At 39.8% G+C, this 19,891-nt stretch overlaps 1 protein-coding gene across 1 annotated transcript in view; it reads left to right on the top strand.

Moving 5' to 3' along the window:
• The first annotated feature begins 984 nt into the window (after window positions 1–984).
• Window positions 985–19,891, top strand: part of ttc23 (tetratricopeptide repeat domain 23) — a 35,437-nt gene continuing 16,530 nt past the window's right edge. The window contains exons 1-6 of the mRNA XM_034176566.1: window positions 985–1,069; window positions 1,193–1,352; window positions 5,925–6,099; window positions 6,343–6,466; window positions 12,182–12,335; window positions 12,449–12,574. Of these exons, the coding sequence (XP_034032457.1) occupies window positions 1,297–1,352; window positions 5,925–6,099; window positions 6,343–6,466; window positions 12,182–12,335; window positions 12,449–12,574 (635 nt within the window). The 5' untranslated portion in view covers window positions 985–1,069; window positions 1,193–1,296. The remainder of the gene's footprint in view (window positions 1,070–1,192; window positions 1,353–5,924; window positions 6,100–6,342; window positions 6,467–12,181; window positions 12,336–12,448; window positions 12,575–19,891) is intronic.

The raw sequence follows: 19,891 nt of genomic DNA on the forward strand, positions 1-19,891 counted from the left end.
ATTTTGAAAAACTTAATGCCATTGCTGTTGTTTCCCAAACAAAAATAAACTGAATGAAAAGTTCTACCAAGTGGGTTTCCGTCTTTTGATGATGCAATGTGGATAATTATGAGTTTAACACGAAGTATTCGACTTAATTCTCAATTATCACTTTAGATGAAAAATACAGACCCTGCTGACTGGCCATCCAGAGCTATTTTTGTTTCTATACTGACACCCTGTGGATGTAACACAGTATTACAATTAATGATTAAAACTTATTAAACATTGGCAGTTTGCAGTAATATGAAGAAATGTAGCATTTTTAGTAGTTTTGTCATTATGTCATTATCTGTGATGACAAATAACGGCTCACTTTTAATAAATTATACAATAATGATAAATAAGTAACCAACAGGCTGCGCTAAATTATCTGTCTGAAGGTCCCGTATCATTTCTGGTGGAAAATGAAAAATTATCCAGCAAGAAGAAACTAAAAACTAAAAAGCAAAAATCAAGTGTTAAGTTGTGTTGATTAATTACAATTAAAAAAAACCCCTTGTGGTCATAACGCATTGAGTTGATTGATTGATAATATTCGCATTCTGCTCGTCACCAAAATGCCAAATCTGAATTTATTGAATTGACACGACTGACAGCATTCTGCTACTGCGCAAGATTCCGGAATTGCGCAAATGAAGGCTCAGGAAACGGAATTATTATTTAATTTTTAAACTTTTTTTTGTATTTCAAAAAACTTTAACCCTAACCTTTATCCTAATCCTAATCGTAAACCATTGTAAATAAAGTGATTTGCAAAATTGCTGAACAACTATGGCATCGAGTTTAGGGCAGAGCCTTGTTTCTTCACCGGAAGCCCGTAGCGCCCTTCCAGAAATAGCGGCCACATTCGGGAGTGAAAAAAAATCGCCTTCTGTCAACTTCGACGCGCGGAACACGTAGAAAGGAAGAAAGTACCAAAAATAGCTGTCATGTTTGCGAGCTTAGGTCAGTAAAATACTCAAGGTATTGATTTCGCTTTGTATAGCACAATTTTCAGTTCTTATGAAGAAAGGTGTCGCTTTGTTTGTTTCCAGTGAGACGTACGTACGATGCGAACAGAACTTCCCTTACCAAAAAATAGTACTGATAAATATATAAAAAGTAAACTAGAAGTATACTTGAAACATACTTGCATATACTACTTTTTGGTAAGGGTTATTGATTATTATTTACATTTGAATAGAGATATAAAGCATATTGTGCATTGAGGTGTTGCAGACAAACAGCAAGGTTTATCTTCGACTATTTCTGACAATGGAGGACGCTGAAGAAATGGCAAAATCACGACCCAAATCCAATGATTTTAAGTCGTAAGTGATTTTTTTTTTCTTATTTAACGAGTTTAACTGAGCAGACACTGTTCTGTTAACTAGTTAGTATTAAGTACGATATAGTGTCAAATGTGTCCACATTTACATTACACTTGACATTGACCATATAACAGCCTATTTTCAGGGGCGTAGGTAAGTGTGTGTGTCGGGGGGGGGGGGGGGGGGGGGGGGGTCCGCTGTTGTTCACTGAGCCGCCCAGTTTGGCAACTTTTTTTTTTTCTGGAAGCTCTTCCAGTGTCAGAACGGGGATTCAAACTCATCACAGCTGCCAAACAATTTATTTTTTTATTTTTTTATCTTGAACACACACGCAGTCACTCACTCATCTTTAACCGCTTATTCCAATCAAGGGCTGCAGCCTATCATAGTGCGTGCAGTCAAAGTGCATGAGGCAGGGACACCAGTCTGTTGCAGGGCCACATACAGACTACCAAATACATTCACTAATTCACTAACAATACCCGCACGCACACTTATGAACAATTTAAACTTTCCAATCCACCTTACCTGCGTGTCTTTGGATGTGGGAGGAAGCCGGAGCACCCGGAGAGGACCCACTGAAACACAGGCAGGAATTGAACCCATTACCTTTTTCTCGCTGTGAGGCAACATTGCTAACCACTAAACCACCGTGGCCCCACCTAGCTGGTGGCATAACGCCCCCTTGTCTCTTGTTGTCATAAAATGCCCACTCTGATTGAAAAATGAATGGCAGCTCGTTGCTTTTCCTCTGTCTCTTGCCGCTAATGTGACCAAGAGGCGATGGAGGTCCCAGCCATGCGTTACAGCATTGTAAGCAGAGCCATCTGATCACCTTCAGCTGGACAAACTGTACTGACAATTTTCATCAGCCAAAGTATTTTTTGCATTGTTTATTCAGTAAAGGTTTTCACATTGGCAAAAATAAAGCAGATACAGATATGTTTGTGAAAGGCTCGTATCGACTGATACTATCAACCAACAGATATATCGGTCAGGCTCTAACTTGCATTCTGAGGGAACATCTGGTACAACATTTTGGAAGGGTGGCACATTTTTCTAGTCGGCATTATCCACCACACAGGTGCCTCAGTGTTGAGGACCTCAGCAGTTAACAAATGCTAAGTGAACACGCACTTTACATCTGGCTGCAGCAGATGGATGGCTAGTTTGTAGAGATGGGGATGGACCAATTGTCTGCCTGGGACACATGGTGGTTGAGTCGTGTGGTAGCTACAAAGCCACACAGCACGATCTTAACCATGTCTTACAAAACGATATTTATAAAGATTGAGTCATTCATTGTAGCCATTCAACTCTGTGCATTACCTGATCCTGTCAGATCTTATAATTTAAGCAGTAGGTCCTAATTAATACTCGTCGGGGAGATCACCATCAGCTGTACATATTATCAATCAATTCAATCAATTTTATTTATATAGTGCCAAATCACAACAAACAGTTGCCCCAAGGCGCTTTATATTGTAAGGCAAAGCCATACAATAATTACGTAAAAACCCCAACGGTCAAAACGACCCCCTGTGAGCAAGCACTTGGTGACAGTGGGAAGGAAAAACTCCCTTTTAACAGGAAGAAACCTCCAGCAGAACCAGGCTCAGGGAGGGGCAGTCTTCTGCTGGGACTGGTTGGGGCTGAGGGAGAGAACCAGGAAAAAGACATGCTGTGGAGGGGAGCAGAGATCAATCACTAATGATTAAATGCAGAGTGGTGCATACAGAGCAAAAAGAGAAAGAAACACTCAGTGCATCATGGGAACCCCCCAGCAGTCTAAGTCTATAGCAGCATAACTAAGGGATGGTTCAGGGTCACCTGATCCAGCCCTAACTATAAGCTTTAGCAAAAAGGAAAGTTTTAAGCCTAATCTTAAAAGTAGAGAGGGTGTCTGTCTCCCTGATCTGAATTGGGAGCTGGTTCCACAGGAGAGGATCCTGAAAGCTGAAGGCTCTGCCTCCCATTCTACTCTTACAAACCCTAGGAACTACAAGTAAGCCTGCAGTCTGAGAGCGAAGCGCTCTATTGGGGTGATATGGTACTATGAGGTCCCTAAGATAAGATGGGACCTGATTATTCAAAACCTTATAAGTAAGAAGAATTTTAAATTCTATTCTAGAATTAACAGGAAGCCAATGAAGAGAGGCTAATATGGGTGAGATATGCTATCTCCTTCTAGTCCTCATCAGTACTCCAGCTGCAGCATTTTGAATTAACTGAAGGCTTTTCAGGGAACTTTTAGGACAACCTGATAATAATGAATTACAATAGTCCAGCCTAGAGGAAATAAATGCATGAATTAGTTTTTCAGCGTCACTCTGAGACAAGACCTTTCTAATTTTAGAGATATTGCGTAAATGCAAAAAAGCAGTCCTACATATTTGTTTAGTATGCGCTTTGAATGACATATCCTGATCAAAAATGACTCCAAGATTTCTCACAGTATTACTAGAGGTCAGGGTAATGCCATCCAGAGTAAGGATCTGGTTAGACACCATGTTTCTAAGATTTGTGGGGCCAAGTACAATAACTTCAGTTTTATCTGAGTTTAAAAGCAGGAAATTAGAGGTCATCCATGTCTTTATGTCTGTAAGACAATCCTGCAGTTTAGCTAATTGGTGTGTGTCCTGTGGCTACATGGATAGATAAAGCTGGGTATCATCTGCGTAACAATGAAAATTTAAGCAATGCCGTCTAATAATACTGCCTAAAGGAAGCATGTATAAAGTGAATAAAATTGGTCCTAGCACAGAACCTTGTGGAACTCCATAATTAACCTTAGTCTGTGAAGAAGATTCCCCATTTACATGAACAAATTGTAATCTATTAGATAAATATGATTCAAACCACCGCAGCGCAGTGCCTTTAATACCTATGGCATGCTCTAATCTCTGTAATAAAATTTTATGGTCAACAGTATCAAAAGCAGCACTGAGGTCTAACAGAACAAGCACAGAGATGAGTCCACTGTCTGAGGCCATAAGAAGATCATTTGTAACCTTCACTAATGCTGTTTCTGTACTATGATGAATTCTAAAACCTTACTGAAACTCTTCAAATAGACCATTCCTCTGCAGATGATCAGTTAGCTGTTTTACAACTACCCTTTTAAGAATTTTTGAGAGAAAAGGAAGGTTGGAGATTGGCCTATAATTAGCTAAGATAGCTGGGTCAAGTGATGGCTTTTTAAGTAATGGTTTAATTACTGCCACCTTAAAAGCCTGCGGTACATAGCCAACTAATAAAGATAGATTGATCATATTTAAGATCGAAGCATTAAATAATGGTAGGGCTTCCTTGAGCAGCCTGGTAGGAATGGGGTCTAATAGACATGTTGATGGTTTGGATGAAGTAACTAATGAAAATAACTCAACTTAACTTAATAGTTAAAATTTTATTAGCAAAGAAAGTCATGAAGTCATTACTAGTTAAAGGAATACTCAGCTCAATAGAGCTCTGACTCTGTCAGCCTGGCTACAGTGCTGAAAAGAAACCTGGGGTTGTTTTTATTTTCTTCAATTAGTGATGAGTAGTAAGATGTCCTAGCTTTATGGAGGGCTTTTTTTATAGAGCAACAGACTCTTTTTCCAGGCTAAGTGAAGATCTTCTAAATTAGTGAGACGCCATTTCCTCTCCAACTTACGGGTTATCTGCTTTAAGCTGCGAGTTTGTGAGTTATACCACGGAGTCAGGCACTTCTGATTTAAAGCTCTCTTTTTCAGAGGAGCTACAGCATCCAAAGTTGTCTTCAATGATGATGTAAAACTATTGACGAGATACTCTATCTCACTTACATTACATTAACCCCCGATACAACTGGGATTGCATCAGGAAGGGCATATCTAGTGTAAATGTTGCGACAGATCCCAATGCAGATCCCACAGATTATTTATAGCATTAATAAACAAAAAATGCATTCTTTTGATAGTTTAAGAAACACTAAAGACCATAAAACACCTACAGAAAACCTTGTTTTAGTCGTGATCTGAGCGGCTTTGACACTGGCTGCCGCCTTTTATGCAGATCAGGCGGGTAACGTGAAGTCACTGGTTGGGGAATATGAGCCTCGTTTTGAGATTTCCTGCCAGAGGCACCAACAAAGAGGTTATATATGACTACTAGAGTCCGCACTTCCAATGCTGCCCACTAAACGCGAAGGTCCCTTCATGGACAGCGACGTGATGCCTCCTAACCGGGCAAAATATTGACCAAGTTCCCAGATGTTAATGCATTTTCAGTGGGGATTCGCAACTGAACACACTCAGAAATATAGGTGTTAAAATGCCATTCTGACCTGGATATAGAACCAGTAAAATTAATTAATATTAAATCATGTGGCCCTGCGACAGACTGGTGTCCTGTTCAGGGTGTACCCCACCTCATGCTCTATGACTGCTGGGATAGGCTCCAGCCTCCCGCGACCCTTAATTGGACAAAGCGGTTGAAGATAAGTGTGTGTGTGAGTGTGTGTGTGTGTCTGTATTTTTTATAATTTACACACTGTAATGTTGTCCCGATCATTGTGGATAATGGACGAGTGTGCTGTTGTCATTGTTGTAGATCCATTAGAAGCGTGGACTCCACTATCGGGGCCATAGCTGCATCTTCTGAATGCGATGCAGATGTGATGTCCTCACTAACAGGATGTGCTAAGGTGGAATTTATCATGGTGCCTCCTGAAGAAAAGCTCATATATTTTGAAAAACGAGCTGAAACCCTCGCTGGAAAACAAGAAGTAAGTATAGGGTGAAGTAAGATGTTTCTTATTCATTTTCAGTCATCAGTGTACAGACAGATAGGGGTTCCTCTATATTTCAACATGTTTCTTGATGAATGTATCTCCCGAGCACAGTGGATAAATTACTCACCGTAAGAGGTGTTTTTTCCTTGTTTGTTTGTCAAGTTGTACCACACGAAGTGTGATTTGGCTGTGAGCCGTCAAGAGAAGGGATACTGACGGGTATTTGTTTCCACTCAGTTTGATGCTTGCATCCAGGACCTGGTGCGATGTGTAGCTCTGACTAAAGTGTTTTATGGAGAGGGGTGTCTGAAAGTAGCCCAGGCTTATGCCACACTGGCGAAAGCATATTTCAAGTACAAAGGTAAGTGTAATTTTATATCAAGCCTTGTTCAGTTGTATTGGCTGCTTAAGGGGTCACATTATACAAGCAACAGAAGCCACCAAGACCCTGTGATGAGTATAAATGCTTCAACAGCAACTTGATAGGCCTGCTCATCTTTATGTTGCATGTTAGAAGATGCCAACATGAGCCAAAGAAGGATTTTCACTGGTGCTCACCAGTATCCATCATTCATAGAATAAAAGACAAGTGGCCTCTGTGTGTTTGTGTATCTGGAACATCAATTGAAATCCAAAAAGAGGTGATTTCCTTTGGCACACTAATGGATTTTTTCATGGGGATTCAAGTCATGAAAACAGCAAGGTGATCAGACCAATGTGCACTTCCACAATAACAGCCTGTATTTCAAAATAAAAACCTCTGACGTAGCTGCAGACCTAACAGAATTCATCAGTCCGACCATCTTCTAACATCCCAGACAGCAGACTCAAATCTGGACATTTTCTGTGTTCAGGTTCAGTTAACTTTATTTGTACCCGTAGGTAGATTTGGCTTGCAGCAAACAGAAAAAAAAGGCGTCCATGTTAGTCAGCACAACAACAACAATAAAAAACACTAAAAATACTAACAAAGAACATACACAAAACAAGTTAACAAACACCACCAAGGACTCACAACCTTAAAACCACTAAAAAGATGGTCAGCTTAAAACTAGTGTGCAGAGGGCAAATAAATAAATAAGTATATAAATATCTAAATATAACCATATGCAAACCTACCAAGATGTGTTCAGTTGCACAATTGCTGCTGGGACAAAACTACTCCTGTAGCGTTTTGTTCTACACCTTGGGACTCTAAACCTACGGCCAGAAGGTAGAAGCTGAAATTCATTAGCCAGGGGGTGGGAGTCATCAACTATAATGCAGTTGGTTATCCGCTGTAATTGTTTAGTGTACAGGGACTCTAAACTCAGCTGCGATTCACCAATCAACCAACTGGACCATTTAATGATCTGACTCAGTCTGTTTCTATCCTTCAATGTCAAACTGCCAAACCATGCCACCAAAGAAAAAGCTAAAACAGATTCAATAAAAGCACGATAAAATAGTGTTAACATGGTTCGGCCAATGTGAAAATACGACAGTTTCCTGAGACAGAACAAGCGCTGATGTCCCTTCCTACACACCGCCTCACAGTTTGCCTCAAACTTCAGTGAATCATCAATAATAGTCCCAAGGTATTTATAAGTTTTCACAATTCCAACTGGTTGACCATTCATTGTTGTGTTGCCAGGTGTGCTACCATTCTTCCTAAAATGAATGACCATATCTTTAGTTTTAGATATATTAATCTGAAGATATGAGTCCTCACACCATTTAACAAAATGGTCAACTACAGGACCATGGCTACTCTCGTTATCCCGCAGCAGACTGACAATCACTGTATCATCCGCTTATTTTAAAATGAACCTGTTTTTGAAAGTGCTCTGACACATACTGGTATAGAGAATAAATAACAGAGGTGAGAGCACACACCCTTGTGGCGAGCCAGTAGAAGAACACACTGTGTTTGATAAAATCCCGTTCACTCTAACTTTCTGTGTTCTGTTTGTTAAAAAGTCTAAAATCCAACCCACGAGATTATTACTTAATTTAAAATGTTCTAAAAGCCTTTGGGTTAAAATACAGGGTTGAATTGTATTAAAAGCTGAAGAGAAGTCAACAAATAAAAGCCGGGCATGACACCCGCTGCCCTCCAAATGCCTGAGAAGCAGATTAAGCAAAGTGAGTGTGGCGTCCTCCACTCCTCTATTAGGCCTGTAAGCAAATTGTAATGGATCGAGTGCATGCATAGTATTTTTTAGCATTACCGATCGTACCAATTTCTCAAAGATCTTCATCAAAATTGATGTTAGAGCAACAGGCCTAAAATCATTCAAGGATGTAGGATTACTAGATTTAGGAACTGGGACCACAACAGCATCTTTCCACACTTTGGGGACATGCTGTGTTTCCAGGACCAGTTAAAAATATAATAAAAAACTGGACTTAGCTCTTTTGCACAAGATTTAAGTAAATGGCCACAGATATTATCTGGACCATGACTCTTATTTACCTTTGTGCTAAGAAAAGCTTTTTCTATATCCCATTGGTGAAGGGAGAAGTGTTGAGAGTCACGGAGCCTGAGACCAAGTTCCTGAGTTTCCTTACTAAAATCAGATATGTTAAAACGATTAAAAAAAACAATTAAGAGCATTAGCTAGTTCAATATCTGAGTTGAAGCCATTTAAAGTAATATTTGTGCTGCTTTCCATATTTTGGAGGCCTGCAATGGCCTTCATACTAGACCAAGCTGACCCAAGATTATGAGCAGCCATCCTCTTCTCCAACTCAGACTTATAGGTCTGTTTTGCTTTAAGAATCTCTATTTTAAGCTCTTTGGTAACTAAAAGAAGGTCTGAGTCTACTCCCTTTTTAAAGACCTTCTTTTTCTTTATACAAGATTTCACTGATTTAGTGACCCATGGTCTATTATTAGGATACATTTTAACTTTCTTACAGGGAACAATCATGTCTCTACAAAAAGTGACATAAGAACATATAACATCAGTGAGTTCATCCAGGTTATCAGAGGACTGCTTAAACATGTCCCAGTCAGTACAGTCAAAACATTCCTGCAAAGAAAGCTCAGAATCAGCAGTCCAAACTTTAACCTCCTTGGTTTGTACTTTTCCCCTCTTTAAAACAGTGTTGTAGGTTGGCAGAAGATGCACACAATTATGATCTGCAAAACCCAACAGAGGAAGAGGGAGTGATTTAAAAGCGTCTTTAATTGACCCATAACATAAATCCAAAGTCTTGCCACGCCTGGTTGGGCAGGTAACATATTGATAGAAGTTTAGGGTTTTTTCCAAGGAGACTTGATTAAAATCTCCCAAAATAAAATTCGGGGCATCAGGTGAAATGGACTGCAATTTTTGAACAACATTAAAAACAGTACTAGAAGCACAGGCAGCATTTGCCTTTGTGTGAATGTATAGTACTGTTATAAAAAGTTGTGGGAATTCACGAGGCAGATAAAAAGGACGCAGTGACAGATAAAAGTTCAACATCTGGTGTGCAGAATTTCTCTCTGACAGTCACAGAGGTGCAGTATTGTTTGTTGACATACAAACATACCCCACCTCCTTGCGTTTTTCCCGTCACTTCAGTCTGACGATCAAGATGAAGCGGAGCTCCAAAACCATCGATGAGCAGATCGGCCTCTCGGTCTTCCTCAGTAAGCCATGTCTCCGTAAAGGCCATGACACAAGTGTTCCTGAAGTCCTTTTGAAAGTGGACATTTCCTTGAAGTTCATCCACTTTATTTCTCAGGGACTGAACATTTCCCATAATCACGACAGGCAAGGGGATCCTGGTAAGCTGCTGTTTACGCACACGCAGCCTCACACCACCTCGTCTCCCCCGCTTTCTCCTCTTCTTCTTTATCGAATCACCTTTGTTAAAAACCAGATAATTAAAATCCCTCGGAATAAATTCTGGTAATATAACATCCGTAACGCGGTTCAGACTGACACAGTTCAACTGCATTAACACATCTCTGGAATAAGTATGACGTGTCCCTGTCGGATTGACAGCTCCGGTGAGATCCCTCACAAACAGGGTACACAATAAAAGCCACAATGCAACAAAATAAAGCGGATCCATTTCCGTTGGCAGCAGAATAGTCCTTCACACAGCAATAACCATACAGTGAGAACATAAAACACTCCAAAACAAAACAAAGAAAAAAGATTTTAGACAATAAGCCGCAACGCCAAACTCTCGCTGCCGGTCACTGTGTGCGCATGCGCCCAAAACCCTCTGTGACATAGAGCAATGAATCCCAAAAGTATGTGTATGTGACCCCAACCCCAGAATTAACGTTTACACTCCGAACAAGACAGCAGAAGTGTGTCTCAACAGTGTCTCACACAGGTCAAAAAAGGAAATCATAAATAAATTTGATCGAATGTGAACACTGTCACAGCACAAATATAAAACTTAGCAATTTGTAATTTATTTATAGGGAATATTGCACTGGTTAAGCAGCTTCAGGAAAGCTTATTGACGACAAAAATTCATTTTAGAAAATTGAACACAACTGAAAGCAGATTAAACCTTCAATAAAGACTTTCATAAAAGCCACAAAATTTTTCTATGTCAGTACTTAAAAATGTAGCATAACTGTAAACAGATTTTCCACAAAAGTCAGTTGTCCTCCGTATGCAGTACAAACAATGAGGCTGGTAGTGCGTTACTTAGTAATGCGTTACTCTAATCTGACCGCTTTTTTCAGTAACAAGTAATCTAACGCGTTAATCTTTCCAAATTAGTAATCAGATTAAAGGTACTTCTCCAAGTCACTGCGTGTTACTATTGTTTTTGCACTGCGGGTCAGTCGCAGCATTAAACTTGGCTCATGGGCTGGGGGTTTGACTTTACTGCCCACTTTCAGTGAGCTTTTCATCCGCGGTTTTCTGCAGCAGTTACGAGCAGTCGTCATCTCTCGGTGACAACAGCACACCTGCACTGAGCTTTACGAAGAGATTTTTATGCTTTTTTCCCCCCTTTATTTAAAACTCTGAGCCACTCTGCGTGTCGTTAACAACTAACACTTTTTTTTTTTACACCCAAATGCACCTAAAGTCTCACTCTGAGGAAGACATGATGTAACAAAACGCTGATAAAACTCTCTTACCTGTCAATCTGGTCATGTTATCTGCATAAATAAACATTATTCATTCTTTGTGCTCAAACGGCAAAGCAGGGGCGAATTGAGACAGAAGTGGAGCGGGGGCAGGGAGGCAGCCCCCCAGAACAACCCTAGGTTAAAGGTCCAGTTTTGAAGCCTTTTTTTTTTTACTACTACTAGTAATACTACTTATAATAATAATAATAATAATAATAATAATAATAATAATAATAATAATAATTTCAACAACTAAATATAGGTAAAAATTAATAAATATGAGATCATAAAAGATATCTTTATTTTATTTTTTATAAAACAAGTATTTATGTTGATTGAAGTCAAGTGAGTATTGGCTAAAACGTTATTGTTTTCATGTTGAGGTGGCAGAGGGGTGTTGTTGGCTAATAAAGTAATTAGTAATCTAACTTAGTTACTTTTAAAATTGAGTAATCAATAAAGTAACTTAGTTACTTTTTCTATGGGTAATCAGTAATTGGATTACTTTTTCAAAGTAAATGTGGCAATACTGAGAACAAATGACCACATCTAGAATCCATGGTTCCCAGTGTCCCAGTAATAATAATTGTAGACATTTTGATACAGAGAAAACTGATTTTTAATAATTTATTTTTGAGTGATTTGTTTTTTTTAATAAAATTGGAAAATCCCATGGTTTTCTGAATTACTGTCTGCCTATGTAAAGTTTAACAAACTCAGAAATGTAACATTTTATTTTAGCGCTGCTCTATTCTCATGCTGCTTTAAGGACTATATCATAAGTGTTTCACATGATTTACTACAATAGAAAAGAAAAAAAAATAACACATTTAAATCATTATCACTGCATGTTCTGTTCTGTGCAGTGATGCAGCAGATTTATTGGTTACTTTAGTGGTGCTTGCACTTTACTTCAAAAGTTAGAGGATTGTAATGTTTATGTTCATATTCGTCAGTTGATGTTACCACGTGTTCAAAGTTACTGATGTTTCGTTCATCGTCCAGGTTGGGGGCTGCAGGCCTGGGAGCACTCATCCCAGGCCAGAGACCTGCTGCCCTTATGCTCCTCCATCTCCTGCAGACGTGAAAAGCTGGAGGTCCTCATGTGTCTCCTCAGCACACACCTCACACAGGGAGGTGCTGCACTACTATCACACACATATCCTTCACATTTTATTGCTGACAGTCAATTTGCCACAATGATTTATTATAAGGTGGTTAAATGTTTTTATGTTCCATTTTTTGAGAAAAAGCAGCTTTAACTTTCTCAACTCTAGAGGAAGCAGAATCCTCATATTTGGAGGCGTCGCAAATTCTTAAGGAGCTTCATCGTCAAGATGGTGTCAACCCAGATGAGAAGATAGAAACACAACTGGAAATATCTACAGGTTTAACCAGGTTTGGTGGAGAAATATTTGTTTGATTTTTAGATTGTGTTTTGTTTTTATGTTCAGAAGGTGTGCGGTAGATAATTCGCAAAAACATGAGAAAATCATAATCTCGGATTTTAGCCACACTGACACATAATCAATTATATTCAATATATAATTGATAATAATAATCAATTATATATATTCAAATGTTTATTGTTTCTTTTTTTTTTATTTATGACTGCTAACTTTATGACATCTGAAATATTAAAAAAAAAAAAAAAGTACAGGGAGCATTAAATGTCATATTTCTTTTAAGCAGAATTAATTATGATGTGTTTTCAGTACATCCTGGTCAAGCTTGCTGTAGATCTAGTAGTTTGCAAAATGAATAGCAGTCCAACCACCAGATGGCAGTGTTTTCCTGCTTTATTTGCTAAAAAAATAACTCTTTTAACTGTCCAAATTCTCCTGTGACCCCATCCCAGATAAGCGGCTGAAGATGTAGGTATGTCCAAATTCTATGATTTCACCTTCTTAAATGTGAATATTTTCTGGGTTCTTAGCTTCTCTCTGACACTAAAACTGATTATGTTTGGGTTGTGGACAAAACAAGACATTTGAGGATGTCGTCTAGTGGTTTGAAAAACACTGCTTGATATTTTTAATTTTGTAACATTTTATTGATCAAAACAACAAAAGTATTAATCCACAAAATAATTGACTACCTTTTTAATTTTTGGCCCTTTATAGCTTTTATTATTTGTAATTTTTTGACAAAGTATTTGAATGCAAGTTTGAAAAAAGTTCATGGTCAAATATATGGTTGTGATTTACTGGTAGGGCAGCACGGTGGCTTAGTGGTTAGCACTATTGCACAGTAAGAAGGTCATGGTTCGATTCCCGCCCGTAGCCTTTCTTTGTGGAGTTTGCATGTTCTCCCCATGTTTGCGTGGGTTTCCTCCGGGTGCTCTGGCTGCTTCCCACATCCAAAGACATGCAGGTTAGGTGAACTGGAATCTTTAAATTGCCAGTCGGTGTGCGTGCAGGTGTGAATGTGTTGGTAGGTCCATATGCAACCCTACAACAGACTGGCGTCCTGTCCAGGGTGTACCCCACCTCACGCCCTATGACTGCTGGGATAGGCTCCAGCCCCCCTGACCCTTACTTACAGTAAGCGGTTGAAGATGAGTGAGTGATTTACTGGTAAATTAACCAAAGGATAATGGGGGGATTGCATGTGTCAGTGCGCATGCTGGAAGTAGCCCTTGCGCAATGCATCATGAGATAGTCTGTATGCTTGAATTTACTAAACTTTCTCTTATTTCCAGTCCTTCCAATATTGTGAATCTGCTTATTTCTAAGCGTTACATTCTTAGGAAAAACAGAAGTTCACATGTTTATCCCTGAGATGGTTATTGAAGCATCCAGGGACACAAGTAATCCTGGCATTCTGAGCCTTTTGTTTATTTTCTGAGCATGTCTGTGCATCTGCAGTAGGCACACATTTTCCACAATCGCCTGCACAACAAAATTCCAATATGGCGGGTATGCAGTCCCCTTATTATTTAATTGGAATATAACCAGTAGACTAATTAAAAAAATGTATAAATAAAAAACAGATTTGTGGAGAGATGTTCACTAAGATCCACTCCAAATTAAAATCTGTGTGCATGGGGCAAAAATGGACACTTACATACAAAGAGTTGGACACCACAGTGCAAACTACATAGAGTCCATCCAGAAAGTATTCACAGCACTTCAATTTTCCACATTTTGTTATGTTACAGCCTTACTCCAAAGTGGAGTAAATTCCTTTTTCCCCTCAAAAGTGTACTCACAACACCCTATAATAACAACATGAAAAAAGTTGTTTTGTTTTTTAAATTTTTGCAAATTTATTTGAAAGAAAAAACTAAGAAATCACATGTATAAAACTATTCACACTATTTGCTTAATACTTTGTTGATATTACCTTTGGCAGCAATTACAGCCTCAAGTCTTCTTGAACATGATGACATGAACTTGGTGCACCTGTCTTTGGGTAGTTTTACCCATTCCTCTTAGCAGCACCTCTCAAGCTCCATCAGGTTGGATGGGGAGCGTCAGTCCACAGCCATTTTCAGATCTCTCCAGAGATGTTTAATCAAATTCAGGTCTGAGCTCTGGCTGGGCCACTCAAGGACATTCACAGAGTTGTCCTGAAGCCACTCCTTTGATATCTTTGCTGTGTGTTTAGGGTCATTATCCTGTTGAAAGATGGACTGTGACCCCAGTCTGAGGTCAAGAGCACTCTGGGGCAGGTTTTCATCCAGGATATCTCTGTACATTGCTGCATTCATCTTTCCCTCAATCCTGACTAGTCTTCCAGTTCCTGCTGCTGAAAAACATCCCCACAACATGATGCTGCCACCACCATGCTTCACTGTAGGGGTGGTGCCTGGTTTCCTCCAAACATGACACCTGGCATTCACACCAAAGAGTTCAATATTTGTCTCATCAGAGCAGAGAATTTTGTTTCTCATGTTCTGAGAGTTCTTCAGGTGCCTTTTGGTAAACTCCAGGTGGGCTGCCATGTGCCTTTTACTCAGGAGTGGCTTCTGTCTGGCAACTTTACCACACAGGCCTGATTGGTGGATTGCTGCAGAGATGGCTGCCCTTCTGGAAGGGTCTCCTCTCTCCACAGAGGAGTGCTGGAGCTCTGACAGAGTAGCCACCGGGTTCTTGGTCACCTCCTTGACTAAGGTCCTTCTCCACCAGTTGCTCAGTTTAGACGAGTGGCCAGCTCTTGGAAGAGTCCTGATGGATCTGAACTTCATACATTTACATGGAGGCCACTGCGCTTATTGGGACCTTCAAAGCAGCAGAAATGTTTCTGTTCCTTCCCCAGGTCTGCAGTCCAATCAACTGAATTTACCCCAGGTGGACTTCAGTTAAGCTGTAGAAACATCTCAAGGATGATCAGTGGAAACAGGGGGCACCTGAGCTTAATAGCAAAGGCTGTGTGGACACTTATGTGCAAGTGATTTCTTAGTTTGAGATTTTTGCAAATTTATTAAAAATAAAAAACAACTTTTTTTGCATTGTCATTATGGGGTATTGTGTGTAGTAATTTGAGGGAAAAAATGAATTTCATCCATTTTGGAATAAGGAAGTCTGTGGAAGAAGTGAAGCGCTGTGAAAACTTTCTGGATGCGCTGAACAAGGGGTGATCGAGAAGTTTCTCAGAATGCAGTAGATGGAGAATCATGCCCTACTTTTTCTGGGTCAGGCAGGCTCAAAACATTTCAATTCCCTTATATACTTCTTAATGTCAAAATTATTCTCGGAAAAAGTGGGCTGGCAGACTAGTGGGGCGTCTCTTTCTGGAACGGACATCTAGCTACAGATTTGCTGTGTGTTGCAGAGTAAAGACTGCATTTAACTAATGACCATGTAATTCACTGCAGCAGTATTACACCATATGAAATTTGTGTATGAGCTCTTGTTCTGTTTTTTGAGTCAGGGTTTGTTAAAGTACGTGTAATTGGAAAAATGTGCAGACTCTGGCTGGGGAGTAAGCTTGCTGACTCTCTTTTGTTCAGCGATGACTAAGACTTTGGCGTGCCTCTGTAGATCTGCCAGTCAACACTGATGTGATCATGTGGAATGTTCCCTCCCAAGTCTGGAACAATAAAGTAAAGTCAGCTCAGTCATAGATCGTGGTCCAAACATTCTGCTCAGTTTCAAATTTTCGCTCAAGGTGTGCACTTTTGGCCAAATGGGATCATTGTTCCAAGACAGTAAAACAAAAACTTGTGTTTGAGTAAAATTTGTCTTGCATATTCTCAGACCTGGCCATAGTTGCTGAAATGGTTGTTTGCATTTGCTTCAAAGACTGTTTTTAGAATGCAGCATGCTCCATTTATGATTGTTTAAGCATTATCTATATATTTTTAAGAATTAAACAATTCTATTTTTTATGTGATTAATGGTCGTGTTCCATTTTCATGTATGTATTGCATTTTGACTGATTTCATATGCTAGAAATCATTGTCATGTTCTAGAAGTTGCAATGCAAAATGCACACTGAATATACGACTGTGTAAAAAAAAAAAATAAAATAATAATCTGCATCAGTCATTCTAATTGAGGGGCAGGACAGTTGTCAGTATTCTTCCATGAGAGCCATGTTCCCGAATGAAATTCTTGACATTTAGAGAAAACAAATGACCCAGCAAAGGCAGCCACCTGGTGTTCTGGGTATTTAAACTGTATAAGAAGTGTTCCATATATGATGTGAGATGGGAAGTAGGTAAAAAGATGGGGAATTATTACCTCCTCCCATCCCCACTCCTGTGTTACACGCCCGTGTTATATTCCTACATGGGACAGAACCAAGTGCCAACCTGACGCCACGTGAAATGAAGCAAATGCAGAAGAGGTGTAAATGGTAGATGGACTGCATTTATATAGGGCTTTTCCATCTGCATCAGACGCCCAAAGCAGTTTACAAATAATGCGTCACATTCACCCTGATGTGAGGGTGCTGCCATACAAGGCGCCCACTACACGCCGGGAGCAACTAGGCAATTAAGGACCTTGCCCAAGGGCCCTTTGTGATTTTCCGAGGATCCTCTGGTCTCAAACCCAACGCTTTAACCACTAGACCATCACCTCCCCCAGTTGAGGCTGGCTCCAAAACAGAGCACTTTCCCATAGGATTCTGTGTTAAAATATCCAACTTTAGAGCAGAAATTCAATTCAATTAAATTTATTTATTATAGTGCAAAAGCACAGCAAAGTTGCCTCAAGGCTCTTCACATGGGTAAGGTCTAACCTTATCAACCCCTCTGAGCAAGCGCATAGATGACAGTGGTCAGGAAAAACTCCCTCTGGGGTTCTTGAGGAAGAAGACTCAAGCAGATCAGACTCAGAGGGGTGACCCACTGCTTAGGCCATAATAACAGGTACAGAGTTACAAGTGTATGACAAAATAAACATGTTTACAGCATGGTACAAAAATGGTTTTGGTCTCTTTAGATAGTTTCTGCCTCCATAACAACTGTAAGGAGGAGTGAATTTTTTTGTAACTTCTTACTTTAAGATGTTTTAAGCCATAAAGTTCTGTAAATTTGGGGGCATGGTCCTCTCGTCTTTAGGTCAGTGTCCGCTCGAAGTGGCTGGTTAAGGAGACTGTTTTTGGAGTATTTTATTGCAAACACTTGGAAAACACTCTCATAAATCTCTCATGAACTTCTGGATCTGTTCCTAAATGTTTCAAGTCTGCAGTGATTAAACCATTACTTAAGAAATCCAATCTCGACCCTAGTGTATTGAAGAATTATAGACCGATATCAAATCTATCATTTTGTTCTAAAATCCTGGAAAAAGTGGTTTCGCGACAGCTCGTGGACTACCTCACTGAGGATAATCTTTTTGAGCCTCTGCAGTCTGCTTTTAGAAAATTTCACTCCACAGAGACAGCACTTACTAAAGTAGTCAATAACCTTTTGCGAGCAATGGACTCAGATACCACTACAGTCTTGGTGCTGCTGGATCTTAGTGCTGCATTTGATACTGTGGATCATCATATTTTACTCAATACGCTGGAGAATCACTTTGGGATTACTGGAACTGCTCTTGCATGGTTGACGTCATACCTGTCCAGTCGTTCTTACTGTGTATTGTGTAATGGAACCTCCTCCGATCGTAGGGACATGAAGTTTGGGGTTCCTCAGGGATCCGTTTTAGGCCCCCTGCTTTTTTCCCTTTATGTAGCACCCCTCGGGAATATACTTCGGTGCTTTGGGATTCCCTTGCATTGCTATGCTGATGACATTCAATTGTACATGCCAATAACTGCTGGTAATCTCACTCACATAAAATCTTTGGAAGATTGCCTTGCATCAGTAAGAAGTTGGATGTCTAGTAACTTCCTACTTTTAAATTCTGATAAGACTGAAGTTATGGTTCTTGGTCCAGCGAGGTATCGGCATCAATTTGATCAGCTAGCACTTAGCATAGGTCCGTGTGTTATACATCATACGGATAAAGTGAGGAACCTTGGAGTAATTTTTGATCCTACGTTGTCCTTTGATCTCCACATTAGAGACATTACGAGGACTGCTTTCTTCCATTTGCGAAATAACGAAGATTCGTCCCATCCTGTCTATGGCTGATGCTGAGACTTTGATTCATGCATTTGTCTGTTCTAGATTGGACTATTGTAATGCTCTATTTTCTAGCTTACCGCAGTCCAGGATTAGGGGTCTTCAACTGGTTCAAAACACTGCTGCCAGACTTTTGACACAAAGCAGAAAGTTTGACCACATTACGCCCATTTTGGCGTCCCTGCACTGGCTTCCTGTTCCTGCAAGATCGGATTTTAAAGTACTGTTATTAGTTTATAAAAATTGTTCATGGACTTGCACCTCCCTATCTGGCTGACCTGGTAAGCCCCTCTGTACCAGCTCGGGCCCTGCGTTCTCAGGGTGCAGGACTTCTGTGTGTTCCCAAGGTGAATAAAAAGTCTGCTGGTCACAGAGCTTTCTCCTATCATGCCCCAGCTCTGTGGAACGATCTGCCGGCACACATTCGGCAGTCGGACACTGTGGAGACTTTTAAATCACGTTTAAAGACTAATTTGTTTTCCCTGTTTTATCATTAGTGTTATGATGTGTTTTTATTCTTGTATTCTTTTATGGTTGTCTTTCTTTTACGGCCGTTTTTATTGTGTTTTAAATTTTTTATTGTTTTTTTTATGTTGTGTGAAGCGCCTTGAGACGATTTTATCGTGAATTGGAGCTATATAAATTAATAAATTTGATTTGATTTGAATAATACGGCTTGTGTGGTGAAACATCCTAATGGATCAGGCATCTCTGTTACAGTATCTACGCTGAGTGAAACTTGGCAGATTTAATGTTGAATGCTAATTGCATTAGTGCTTTTAGCATTTGCCTGTAGATTCACCCATTATGTCCACTTAATGTATGATTACTGAGAAAATACGTGGCTCATAACTCTTAATGTCCACATCAAAATAAACCGTTAAGATAACCACCATGCAGTTCCCAAAAATATGATTTAATTTAACCTGATCCGAGGTTAGGTGGCTTGGAGTCGAAGAGAGGGGTGTGTTCGGGTGTCTTTCCTCACACAGAGCCACACATGCTCCACCCCTTTATGCATTAATGAGTTCATCATTTAGCTGCAGTGAATATGGCACCACATAAAACAGCCCAGACACAGGTTTCATTTCAACTATTCCGGGTCTCTATAAAGTGTTTCATCACTCTGTCAGCTCAGCTGTTAATTATGTGAACACACCTGACTGAGCTGATCTGCTTTGATAGTTCAGGGA

The sequence above is a fragment of the Thalassophryne amazonica genome, chromosome 8, assembly GCF_902500255.1.
Source record: "Thalassophryne amazonica chromosome 8, fThaAma1.1, whole genome shotgun sequence".
Taxonomy (NCBI): Eukaryota; Metazoa; Chordata; class Actinopteri; order Batrachoidiformes; family Batrachoididae; genus Thalassophryne; species Thalassophryne amazonica.